The following is a 13,587-nucleotide window of genomic DNA, read 5'->3' on the forward strand; positions in this document are numbered from 1 at the left end:
TGGCTCATCTCTGAGTGACGTTTGGGTTTTTAGTTCCTCTTTTGTCTCAGTTGCCTTCTCTGAAATTAGAGCTCCACTTCCAGTTCACTGCAGCAGAGATTTTGAGATACTGTCCCTCAGCAGAAACAGGAGGCAAGACAAAAGACAGAGCAGCTCCATATTGCTGGGTGTTGATCAGCCACACTCTGCTGGGGACATGCATACTCTAAAGAGTAGAGGGAAGGTGAAATTTAACTCTGCCTTAATTTAAAGTTTTGCCAGGAGTGGGTGACTGGCAACATAAGGTCTTTTGGGAATGTTTTTGTAGGTGCTAAAATCATGTGGTGGCTCTGGATAAATATTAAAGACCATGGGGTATATTTATACATGCATTGACAAGAGTTAACATTTGCACTATTGATAAGTGATAACATTTACAGTATCTAGGCAGGCTGGGGGTTTGGCTGAGAAATACCTGGCTGAGGTTCAGTGCAGGCAGTACAAAGGCTGTGTGTACAAGTTGCAGGAAATGGACACTGTTGTCTTTGCCCAGTCTGGGCTTGTGCTCCTGCAAGCTCATACCTCTGCTTGGAGCAATTTATCTAACAATTGTTACCCTTACTTTATTTCAGGAGTTTGCTACAATTGTTAGGATAGTGTAGCCCCTGCATAAAAATGTGGTTTTATTAAAAATGTCTTACATGTGTTAGTGTAATCAAACCAGGTGTATTTTTAGTGCGTAGATTAGCTGGTCATGGCAAATCTTTAGCTCCACCTAGAGTTTGCCTAAGCCATTTAAAGTATTTCAAACCTTACCTAAATTAAAATTGAACTTTCTGGTAATACACTATTTTAAAAGTCACCTATTTTATAGTACTAATGGTGCATTTTTGCAAGTGAGCTTCCTAGTGGGTGCTTATAACAACCAGTGGCACAGATAATTCCCAGGTCGTCTTCAGAGGCAATGGAAAGGGTTAATGCTTAACTGTGGTGCTGGTTGTTCCATGACTATCTTATAAGTTACTTCTCTTTCCTGTCTTACACCATCAGGTACTGTTAGAGATAACACCAACCATGAAGATGATTCACGCAAAATAGGAAATGCCATAATTAGTGGAAACTACTATTCTCTGGAATAAACTCCTTTCTTTGCTTCAAACCTCTGTAGCAGTATCACCCAGTATTACATGCCTGTTGCATTTGGTTGCAGATACTGTTTTTACAAGTGTTTTGGAGGATCATTCTTTATTAGCAGTAAAACCAGAAAAAAATAGAAGATGACTTCCGAAGGAAGACTAACTGGACAGATGTGTCAAGCACAGCATAGAAATATTTCTGTAACTAGCAAACATCTAATTCAGGCTTCCTAAGTAATTCTGAGATCTTCAGGATTTTCTGAACACCATTTAATTTAGCTCTTTATGACATGGCTAAGTGTGCAGCTTTACAAGATATGATGTTATACAGAATATTTGTATTTTGGGTGATTGTGCTCATATTTTCTGTCATCTAATTTGTATGCCTACCCTAGAGCTAATATCTCTTCTATGTTTATAAGGATGTTGGTGATATCTGACAAATGTCCTGCAGAGATATGGCCTGGAGTCGTGAGAGGGACAGCTGTGGCCCAGTGCTGTTCAAAATGGATAAGATTTGCATTTAGTACAAAGTTCACTGCAGCTTTAATGGCAACGGACTCTTTTATTGTTTAATGGAATGGATTGGAAAATGTATTTTTAAATTAAACATAGATATATTACTGTTTGCTGTAAATTAATACCCCTAACAAGGTTGTCTGAGTTTGCTTTTCTGATGAGAAGCAAAATTCAGTTTATCTTCTCATCTTCTGTTTGTTTTCATTTATACAACCCCCATTACAGAAATCAGATACCAATCTTCATTATGAGTATTGTCAGCTCTCTTAAAGAAAAGTTAACCACCTTTTAGAGAAGGAGAGCTGAGGCACTGAAGGAATAAGGGCCACCTTTGTAAGGGGAATGATGTGTTTACCTACCTACCAAGATGCCTAAATTCAACATTTAGGTCCCACTTATGTTCACAAGGTACTTTGAAATCCTAAATCCTCACAAAGCAGTACCCGTGTTTCTGGACTCGGTCTCTATAGTTGACTAAGCGGGGCCAGGACGTGGTCTGGAGCACTGCTCCTTCTCATCAGGGTTCAGTGTCAGCCTGTGTCCTGAGAGCATTTTCATGCCAGGCACGGTCTGGGGGACAGCAAGAGCCTGTGACTGGTCACAGGAGGCTGCGTGAACTCCTCTGTCTTCTGGGCTGTGCTGATGCTCTCCAACTCTCCTGGCCATGCTCTCCTGCTTGCATGGTCAGAGATAAATCATGGTCAGCTGAGGTTTTCAGCATGACCGTGGCCTGCTTGCTCCCTTACCCAGGACACCGAAACAGTCTGTGGCTGCTCCTGCCATAAAGAGCAGGCGACCCCTCTCAGCAGCGGCCACTGTCACCCCCAGCCCTCCTGTCATTCCTCTGCCACCAGCATCTTTTTCCTCTGGTTCCTCATCCCCCACAGTGCTCACCCCAAATCATCACCTTCCTTTTGCAGGGTGGGAGCATCCAGTGCTGCCCTCTCATCCTTGGTGTGGCAAAATTTGGCAAAATTGCGTTTTTCCTAAACTGCTGAGGAGCCCTGAAGCAATGTTGTCACATGTGTAAAGAAAGCACATGCATGCTTTATTGCAGAATTAAGGGCTGATTCTTTTTAAAGCCTCCAACTGTAATTTAATTGCTAACTACCTTCTCAAGTCTCCCAAGAGTGCTTTTTTAATTCATTAAGTTTATAATTTTCAGTAAAGGAGAACTCATGGAATTATCCATGTGCCTTTGGCCATTTAAAAATATAAATTAAGCCAAACAAATAACCACATTCCCTTGGCTCACATTAATGGTAAGAGACATGTGAGACTCTGGGGGAGAGTGAACTTTCTGGGCATGTGTGACAGCGAGACACTGAGACAGCAAGAAGAGTGTATTAATCATTTTTGCTGTCACTACAAATTTAAGTAGACCAAGGAGACAAGAGGCAAGAGGCGGCATGTGCAGTAGTCTCTGCAAGTTAACACACTTAATTTCTTAGAAACAAAGCTGCTGGGCTAGAGCTACCTGCCCTGTGTTCAGACCCTGACAAATCTTCCTGTAACAGTTTAAGACATTATCATCGCATCTGTCCTCCATAACCTTCCCTGAAAGAATAAATTTTTCATAAGGGAATGCATCTCAAGATAGCAAACTGTGAACGGGAGCAGGGACGCGCATTGCCTTCAGCAGTTTCTGCTGTTACAACCGTCCTGTGCCGTGGCTGGGGTGCAGGTGGCAATGCTGGGTGCTGCTCAGTTCCCCAAAGCTCATTTGCTGTAACCTGACCACCAAGGACATCTCAGCTCAGCTACTACCTCTGATCACAGCTGTGGCAATATTTCACAGGAAGGGAAGCTGTTTTACTGCATTTGCAAATGAGAAAAGAAACTGATGGAGTTTATGGATGAGTTTACTGGGTGCTAATATATACTGTGATACCATGTACAAACCTAAATTCAGAAGGGATAATTCTGCAAAGTGTGAGTGGAGATATCTGGCTATTTTTAAAAGTGCCCATTCAATATTCATTTTGGTAAATAGGACCACACTCAGAAAAAAATCATAATCATATATCATATATGATAAATCATTATCATATATGATTTTTGTTTTGAGACTACCCAAAGGCATTGGACTCCACCATGGATTAATGGTCTCCTCACATACTGTTTTGAAAGCCCATGTCATGTCTTAGTCACCAGAGCTGGAAAATACTGATGAAGGGGGTGTGTGAGTGTGCATGTATATATGTATCTTCTACCAGAAAATATGCACATACTAATATATTACAAATATATTACAATATTTTTGCGGTATTTGTGAAGGCAAAATGATTGTGTTCCTAAATTTATTGAAAACTACGCCTTTTTTCATTTGATGTTTTAAGGGTGATATTCAAGGTCATTTGGAACAATTCATGGTACCTAATCATACAAAGATGCATAAACTGACTCCATGTTTTTCCTTTGTGAATCTCAAATGACTACTTTGCCTTTCATTTTGAAGAGGACATTTATTTATTAAAATGATTGATTACTGAATCTTATCTTAGCTGCTGCTGCAAAAATGAAAGCCAAACAGAAGGTGATATATTACTCTCAAAAAATGTCTTTCTGTAGTGCCAAGAAGTCAGGATTTTGGTTAATCTCTCTTGTTATACTTTGAAGAGTCAGAAAATAAATAATATAATAAAATACACAGCATGTCATGAAATGGTTAGTTTTAATATTTGGCTTCTGTTGCCTTTGTAGAGAAATTACGTTAAAGTTTCTTCTCTTTTATGACAGATCTGAGCTGTCTTCCTTACATTATTAAAAAAATAAATCACCAGCAGTTTTATGTAGACATATAATAGTGTCTATAACTGTTTGTCTATGAAAGTTTGCATCCATCTAAGTAAAGTGAAATGTAAAACTTGGATGCAATCCTTTAATATATCCAAATAATAAACTGGTATTGTGGTGCTGGGGGTAATAAAGCATAAACATGCATGAAGTACACCTCAGCAAATAAATTAGGACATTCTGTATACTCAAAATAATGGTTTCTCTTCCAGGGTGTGCATTAGATGGCAGTTAGTAGGGAGGAAGTAATCAAAAGGAAGTGACTAAAGAGACTAAGAGTGGAAGAAGGGGAAAATCTATGAAGAACAGACCAGAAGAGGGGGAAATGGATCACTGTAATAAAAGCATTCATAGAAAGATACTCTGAAGATGAAATAGAGACCATATAAGCAGTCCTGTATGGTGTGGGTTGGCTGGAATATTTTCATTCTTTTGGGAAAAATTCCACAGTAATTTCATCTTTTTAAGACATTAAAATTAGCAGAGATCACAAAAATATCATAAGTTGTTGACACATGTATGAGTAAATCTCTCGTAAGACCTGGGCCAGGGACAATATATCTGTACACATTTTTTAGCTTTAGATATACATCTGTTTATCCATCTAATTCCCTATCTGTCAAATGTATTCATCTTTTATGTCCCAAACACAGCTGCAAGTAAGGAGTGGTTAAAGAACTGTGGATTATAGTGATCAAAGTATCTTTTTCTGGTTTGACTTAACGCCTTGAAGAAAACAGTAACTGAGAAGAATATTTGGTAGTTAAAGCAATCGGCAACTGAACCTGCAGTTGTAAAGCAACATTTTGGCTCACATGGCAAAGTCTGTCATGAGATATTTGAGCTAAAGAGCATTGAGAGTTGGAGGTGTGGTATTACCATGCTATCTGTAGCACTGCTGACACTGCTGGAAAACGGCAATCAAATCTTGTGTTTGCAAGCTAAAAGAGATGTTGGAAAATGAGAAAGATAAGGTTTACAAGAATAATTCAAGACCTAAGAAAATTCAGTATATTTCTGTAGTTCTCCAGAAGGTTGGGAAGTTGTTTAGACGTGTTCTCTCTAGGATACTAATCTTGTTCAACTGAGATCTCTACATTGTAATTGTCTACATCTGAGCTACTTATCTAGACTTCTGTGACAGTCAGTGAAGAGAAAATTTCCCCCTGTGCTATTCATCTTAACTGGAAATAGTCGTTAAAATATGTCATACAATATTTCTGAAAACATTTTTTTACTTTCAATTGACTCTAAGGAAAGTCTAGAGAAGTAACTCAGGTGTAAAAGTTGTTAATGCTATAGATGTCCAAGGTAATCAAGGTGAGACGAATCCCACACTTTGAACATTCAGGGGAAGTAGATGACTGATAACAAAGTGCTGTTAATATACCAGAAAAAAAACATGACAAGATACAAACAAACTATTGATGCTCACATATGTGTAGCTGGGGTATAGAACTATTTCTTTCGTGTTAGGTTTAAACAGCAAGTTATATTTCTTCTTTTCTTTTCTAGAACGATTACAAGAAATTGTCTATGCAATGCAAGGATTTTGTAGTTGGACTCCTTGATTTGTGCAGAAATACAGAAGAAGTGGAAGCTATTTTGAATGGTGATGTAGAGATGAGCCATAATAATGGAGAACATGGTCGCCCCAGCCTTAGCCGCTTAAAACTCGCCATTAAGTATGAAGTTAAGAAAGTAAGCAGTTATGTTGATCAAACAGACATATCATGATAGTGGTATTAAATTGTGCTATTATTGAATGTTTATGTTTTGGTAGCCTATGACCCTTAAATAAACATTTTGGCACTTCTGCACAGTGTACTTTACCAACAAAATTATGCTTGCCCCAAATAGCTTGCAATAAAACAAACACCAGATATTCAGGGTGGATACCAGTCACAGTGAGTATAAGGACAAATTACTCTAAAAAAATGTGTAACTATATGCAAAATTTGCAGATACTTACTTGGGTTAGGTTTATTCTGTTTTTTTTAAAGAAGAGGGAAGAAACTAGCACTACTGTGGCCTGGAAAAGTATAAGATGTAATAAAAACCAGAGGATAGCGCAGCAGTCCTTTGCACTGCATGATAACAAATACAGATACACATTTTTTCAAGCTGTTGTGTCTTAGTCAGAAAGTTGAGAAAACTTAGTGAAATTGCATGTCTCCCAGAAAATTTGTATTTGTTTGTACAGATGATCAGAGACACAGTCTAGGAGTAGTAGTTCTGTGGTTCTCACTTCTGAAGAACAGCAGGCTCCAGGCAGTGTTGAATATACAGGGGTTATCATCCCTTCTTCGGCTTAGTTTCATTTCTACTGTCAGTTTAATACTCTAGTCTGCATCTGAAAAGTGCTCAAGGAACTAGGGAGAAATTATTTATGTGATGAAGCTTGTACAACTCAAGGTCAGGAAGATACCTCTCAGGAATATACTTTGAAAGCAGAGCAGGTTACCCTAAAGTAGAGCTATTTCCTGACAGAGCAGTAAGACCTGTGATATAACTTTCCCTACATAATGAAATGGATCAGATGGATCAGATCACTGTGAAAATAAACAATATTTTATTTACACCACCCCCACCCAAAAAAAAAAAAACACCTCACAGGGAGTCAAGACTCTTAAAAATCCAGTGTCAGCTGAACAATCAGATCTAATATATTAGAAGAGTTGTAGATTTTTTACAAAAATTGACTTGACATCTCTGGAGGACACTTAAAACATTTATACGTGAGGAGATTTTATGTGTTCATGAAGGCAAGAAAAGAAAAAAAATATTTTGACTGAATAGCACCTACCAGCATATGAATGCAAACCTGCAAAACACTTGGCAAGGTATGACCACTAAAGAGAGCTGAAACAACTTTTGAAGAAAAGATACCACATTGACTTTGTCCTTCATAGTATTTGAGTCCTAATTCTTGCTTAAAGTAAACTTTCTGTAAACACTTTCTCTTGCCTGAATAAAGACATTTCTTGCACCTTCAGCCAGTCATATACAGAACTATTCCAGAAGAAAAATACTAGATTCAGTTAAATTTTTAATTGTATTTCCAGGTCTAGACTTAAAAATTTACAGTGTGCAGGAATCCACTGTATGTGAATATCTGCCTTTGTAAGATGCTTCTTATACTCTCTAGAGGTTTTGACAGAAATCAGGGTTATAGACCAAACTAATCAGTTTTTCAGAGTTTGTCCAAAAGATTCCAGAACCAAGTTATAAATAGTCCTTATCTAATTTCCTGCAAAAGTGACAGCTTTTTTCTTATGACAGCTGAAAAAAAAAGGTATTTTCCATGTTAGCATGTGAAAAATACGGCATATTCTTTCTGTCATAACTAAAGGCTGTATAATGACCTTTGCAGAACAAAGACTTGAAGTTTTAAAATTTCTGAAGTAGTAACATGAAAGTTATAAATGTCAGAAGCAAGTAGAGTTTACCTGGATAAAGTTCATGTTTAATTACCCTTAGATGGAAATAAATAGTTTGTGATGGAACACAGTGTCAATAAAATAATAGGGTTTTTTAATTAAAGGATTTATTGTTGCTGATAGCAACATGCCTGCATACTGGGAGATTATGCTCATCAAACAACTTTTTCTTATACCCTTGTTAATGCTTCTCTGAATATAAGATGAGTTGCTATTCCAACATTCTTAATGTGCTTCATGTAGCTGTTATTTTAATAAAAGATATTCTGATAGCAGTATTCTTTTTGTGCTCCTTTTCTTTGTTACAGTTTGTGGCACATCCAAACTGCCAGCAACAGCTTCTCTCAATCTGGTATGAGAATTTGTCAGGTTTACGACAGCAGACCATGGCAGTGAAGTTTCTGGTTGTTCTGGCTGTTGCGGTGGGACTGCCATTCCTCTCGATGGCTTACTGGATTGCTCCTTGCAGTAAGGTCAGTCTGTGAAATCTTGTAATGGCCTTTTATTAACTCCTGTATCATCTGTATGTAGATTCCTGTTTGGCAAAGATGAAGCATGAGTATAAATTACTGTCATGTTTAAATAATATTTTATAAAAGTGTTATTTTAAAGCTGAGTTAGGATGGAATGGCTGCAGGATTGCGTTTTCTGGCAATTGTAAGACAGGCAAATGTATTGTGTTAAATGCAATGTATATGAAATTACAATGGTTGAGCAATAGTTGCCTTATAGAAATTAATGCTTTAGAAACAATGTGTCAAACTATTTCGTTGTTACCTTTGTAGGCAGATGCAGAGGACCCTCATTTCCCACTGATTCAGAATGAGACTAAGTTCAAGCTGTGGGTTGATTCTAATTACCTCAAAGGCAATTTTATTTTTAATGCTTAAAAGTTAATAGATAAAAGTCACTGAAACACAAATGCTAGAAATTAAAACAGTCATCATCAGTTTTCTAGAAATCAAAGTGAACTGTGTTGGCTCATTATATTCCATGAGGTTTTTAAAGCAGTCACTCAGCCTCCCCTGCATCCATTTATAATGCACTGTCTGGATTTGGATGCTGCCACTGTATCTGTTTTGGATGATACATAGTATGGAAAACCTTTCCACTGAAGATGGGTTATAGTTTCTGAGCCATCTGAACTTAGTGTTGAATCTCTGTTTTAGCTGGTCACTATCCATTTTAAATGGACACCAGTGGAAAATTTCCCTTGAGAGTATGTTAGAGGGAACAAATTGGATCCTGTAAGAATTACTCAACAGGTTACAGTATAACATCCATGATTTTAGCAGGTTGAATCTTGTGCACATGCAGTGATTCCAGGGGAAGAGGAAGGTTGAAGGAGAGGACTGAGATCTTTGTGGGTTTTTTTGTTTTTTAGTTGGTGGGTCTTTTTTATTTTGCCGTATTTTAAAATTTTTTCAGTCTGGACAGTAAAAGTCAGTTATGTATTTTTCAATTTTCTGTGTAGTGACTAGGATTTTTATGAATACTTTTGTCTTAAAACACACCTTGAGATTCAACACACTTCAGCAATTGGCTTTCAACTATAGCAGTGACTTATCTATTTGTCATTTTCCTTTTTCAATGATTTATTGGATCTTTAAGTAATTTTGAATGGTTGTACATTCTGAAAAAGCTATTTCAGAGTAGCTTTTTAACGTTCAAGGAACAACATCCTTTAAGATTTCACTTCCTCTGTTGCTATTGAATAGTCTCATCGTGTGATTTATGTGATGAATGCTTTCTGTTTCATTATATTCTGCAGATGTAAAATCTAATCCAACTCTTTCACCAGTTGTCATTTCTTACATTGTGCCTCACTCATACTTCAAAATCTGATTCTTCTGGTTTTTGAAGACAAAATGTTCATTGTTTAATTTCAGGATAGGGTAGCTCCAATACAGAAAATTATCTGTATCAGCAGAGTCCATTCTGTGTATGAATTGATGGAATTTTATAAATCTTCTCGTCCTACTGAGATAAAGTACCCATTCTTTTTTCAGGCTTGGAACTGTAGGTGACAGAAGAGAGGGAAAGTACTCAGAGTATTTGTGGTGAAAATAACAGCTTGCAGTGGAGTTATTCTAATGCATTTCTTTATATTCTCATGCCATGGTTCTGAGAAAGGCAAAAATGTCTTTATGATATTTGCAAGATTTCAGTCAGTTACCTGTATAGCTGACCAGTTTCCTCTTTAGGAAAAAGTTAATTTGAGCTTGGACCACAGATACTGAATTGAGACTTTCAGATCTGGAAGAAATTTCACAGTAATACATGGACAAAGTCCTGTTGATTTAGCAGAAATCCAGTAGTGTCAGGTGCAAAAAGGAATTAAGATTGCCTCTTACCTGAATTTCCGCCACTAGTCTGCATGGAGGGACTTCAGGAGTTTTGCGAACTGTTTGCTCTTCATTTTTAATTGGTAATTCAGTGTCACTACTGGCATGATTAACCCAAAACTTGTAGAATACTGTCTTATTACAGGATATTTTGAAAGAGTAAAAACTTTTTTTCAGTTATCTCCAAGAATCTCTAATGTCTGTGTTGTTCAGCTGTAATTAATAATAGAATTTAGATTGTTAGCTTTATGAATTCGTAAGTAATTCCGTCAGTCCTTGGCCAAGATGAGAGCTCTGAATTTGAAATTGAGTCTTCTTTTGCTGTTACCAGCCACCTGGGGTTGGCATTTCTAAAGAAGTAACTTGATAATTCCCTACGTGCTTTCTAGAAGCATGTTCTGAGGGCTATACACATTCCTCTTTTGCACTGTGGTAGAGGAGAAGAAATTGAACATTATGCCCAATAGATGAGGAGCTAGAAAATTGTTCTTCCTAGAAAAGTATACTCATTCTCTCTTTTTTGTTATCAGGCCTTTTCTCCTTTGTGATAGATGTGCTACCCAGAGTGCTATTATATAATTTCTTTATCAATGCCATAATGTTACAATACTGATTGTTTCTGCAGAGTTACAAGGAGGGAATAATGTGAATCACTGACTCCGGTCCCCAGCGATTTCAGGTGACCCTATATAAAGACAAATACATGTCGAAGTGTCCACAGTATGACTACTGTATATCTTGTCCTAACCAAAACCAACCTATAAAACACTGCAAAACTCTATAGCAAACCAAAGACCATAGCACAGAGGATCAGAAACCAGAAGAAAACTCAAAACAAACCCCCATACTTAAATGACTTAAATTACACAAAGGGATTCAGAGCATTTAGAAGATCATTCTTCAGTCTGTGCAACAGGAGGGAATTTTTTATGTCAAAATGCACAGTGAAAGTTATTAAGGAGGGACTCTAGCTTATAGAAATGCCTAAACTTTCAAGATTATGGCCTTGTCTTTACATGTTGCTCTTTCCGTCCCTGATTTGTATTTTCTGACCTACAGCTTCTCCATAAAGAGATTCAGAATTTTAGAAGTGTCATTTCAAGATTTTATTGGATCACTGTTACATGGCAATGTCATTATAACTTCAAGTATTTGTGTAATCAGTTCAACTGTAGTCACTCTTGCTTCCAGGGAGATTTTGCTATGTATATGTAAAAAATACATTTCTGTCTTTTTTTGAAGGGGTGGGAGGGGAGAAGCTGTGAGTTTGGTCTACTGTATTTTATATTTTTTGATCAAAGGATATATTAACATTACTTTCTTCAGTATTATTTCTTCTTTTCTGGCTATGTCTGTTTCTGGCATCTGTCTCCTAACCCATCTTTGTGAACATAAGAATAATGCATTTAAAACGACACAGTCAAGGTACTTTATAATTTTCCAGATCTACTTTATTGTGTGTTGTTTATGACTGTTCCTTCCTAGCTTGAAATAAAATCTTTCCCCGTGACAATAACCTGTTGTCTTTGTAGTTCACCCAAAATAACTGGTTGTTGAAGTTCATCTCATGAGACTGACAGAATATTTTATTTAATAAAATATAAATTAATTTTATTGAGTAAAAAACATAACGAATGGCATGGGTTTGCAAAATAATATAAAGGAGAAAGAAAACCAAATTTTGTGCCTGCTAACCTTGACAGTGTTCCTTTAACAGTATCCTCTTTTTACATTGGTGTAGTTTTCTTAATGTTATCTGTATCTGAGACTTTACCATTGCATCCTCTTATTCTGTGTAAAAGCTGGCTGTAAGGACAACAAAATTCTGACTTTGTTATTGAAACAAGTTTAGCAAAAATATCAAGACTAATAACTTATCTTTCTACTTTCCCCTCCCTTTTCCAGACCACACATTGTTATGTGTTTCAGCTGAGATCCATGACACTTGCTTTCAATCCTTTCCAAAGAAATTTTGTTAGATACAGATACTGCCTTAATCTAAAACAAAAAAGTATTTTTCTTCAGCTGCCAACTAAGTGAACAAGCTAAGACTTTTACTATTAGTACAGGCACTCTCAAAAAGAAATAATTGCTTAAAGTTCAGCCTTGTGTGAATTTGTATTAAACCTTTCGGTTTTTAAGTGTTGCACTAAACCATTCTAAAGTTTTTTTAGTCATGACAAAGTTGAGGACATTTCCATTAAAGGAGTCAGGAAGGAAGTTAAGACACTACACTATAAACATAACCTTTTGAGGCCTCATGAATTTATTTTTTAATAAGAAAATAAGTTGGGAAAACTGCATAATAGCTGTGCTAAACTGAGTATCACGTCATCCAGGAAACAGAATTCTTTAGTCATAATTCACTCCTGGTGATAATATAATGCTTTTAGTAAGTATCAAAATCCCATTTTCTTTGTTGCCTCATAAAGATGACTAGCATGTAAGAAATTTAACAACTATAATAAATTTTTATCTCGATTACTTATAATAAACATAGATATCCCCAAATAATTATAGAATTATTTCAAAACACTGAGTTAAAAATACATTTATGGTGGAACTGATAGATTATCATTCTGAAAACAGCAAATAAGTGGAAACATTTCAAGGTGACTGTCAGCATGGAGTCATAGTATAGAACTTCTTCCAAATATTTGTTCCTGTGGGTTACTGAAATATATATTTCTCTGTGTTACTCTTTTTTTTATACATTTTTATTTTGAAAGAAGGCAATGCAATATCCTTGTGTTTCATAACCTCTGTTGCAGCTGGGGAGGATAATGCGTGGACCATTTATGAAGTTTGTAGCCCATGCAGCCTCTTTCACCATTTTTCTTGGTCTACTTGTCATGAATGCAGCTGACAGATTTGATGGCACCAAACTCCGACCTAATGAAACAACAGGAAATGTAAAACAACTGTTTAGGATGAAAACATCCTGTTTCTCATGGATGGAGATGCTCATCATTTCTTGGGTAATAGGTAAAGATTAATTTTCGCTTAAATTTTTCTTGATATGATTTCAGTGAAGCTGGACCCAATTTAATCCTTTGCTGTTAATGTTATGTGTAAAAACTGCAACAAAGGGAGTTTATTAACTGGCTGCATTCCCATATTGGCCTCATGTTTCTTATTGAATGTCAGCAGGGTTCACATGTGTCTAGTTAATCGCAAACATTCAGGTTAAGGATTTAGGTGAAATCCACACCATCTGAATATGAATGAATGCAGTTTTATGAATATCAAAGGAAAGTGTCTACCAGTGTTCTGGGGTTTCTTGAGTCAGGCTGTGTCAACTCCCAAGGGGAAAGATTTCCACATGATGGGCCAAGTTTTTTTGTGTCCAACTGTTTCCTTCTGCTAAGATAC

At 36.7% G+C, this 13,587-nt stretch overlaps 1 protein-coding gene across 2 annotated transcripts in view; it reads left to right on the forward strand.

Moving 5' to 3' along the window:
- TRPC6 (transient receptor potential cation channel subfamily C member 6) overlaps positions 1-13,587 on the forward strand; it is a 111,787-nt gene that overhangs the window by 73,204 nt on the left and 24,996 nt on the right. For both annotated transcript variants that reach the window (XM_074916664.1, XM_074916675.1), the window contains exons 3-5: positions 5,946-6,131; positions 8,179-8,343; positions 12,987-13,200. In XM_074916664.1, the coding sequence (XP_074772765.1) occupies positions 5,946-6,131; positions 8,179-8,343; positions 12,987-13,200 (565 nt within the window). The remainder of the gene's footprint in view (positions 1-5,945; positions 6,132-8,178; positions 8,344-12,986; positions 13,201-13,587) is intronic.

The sequence above is a fragment of the Athene noctua genome, chromosome 1, assembly GCF_965140245.1.
Source record: "Athene noctua chromosome 1, bAthNoc1.hap1.1, whole genome shotgun sequence".
NCBI classification, from domain to species: domain Eukaryota; kingdom Metazoa; phylum Chordata; class Aves; order Strigiformes; family Strigidae; genus Athene; species Athene noctua.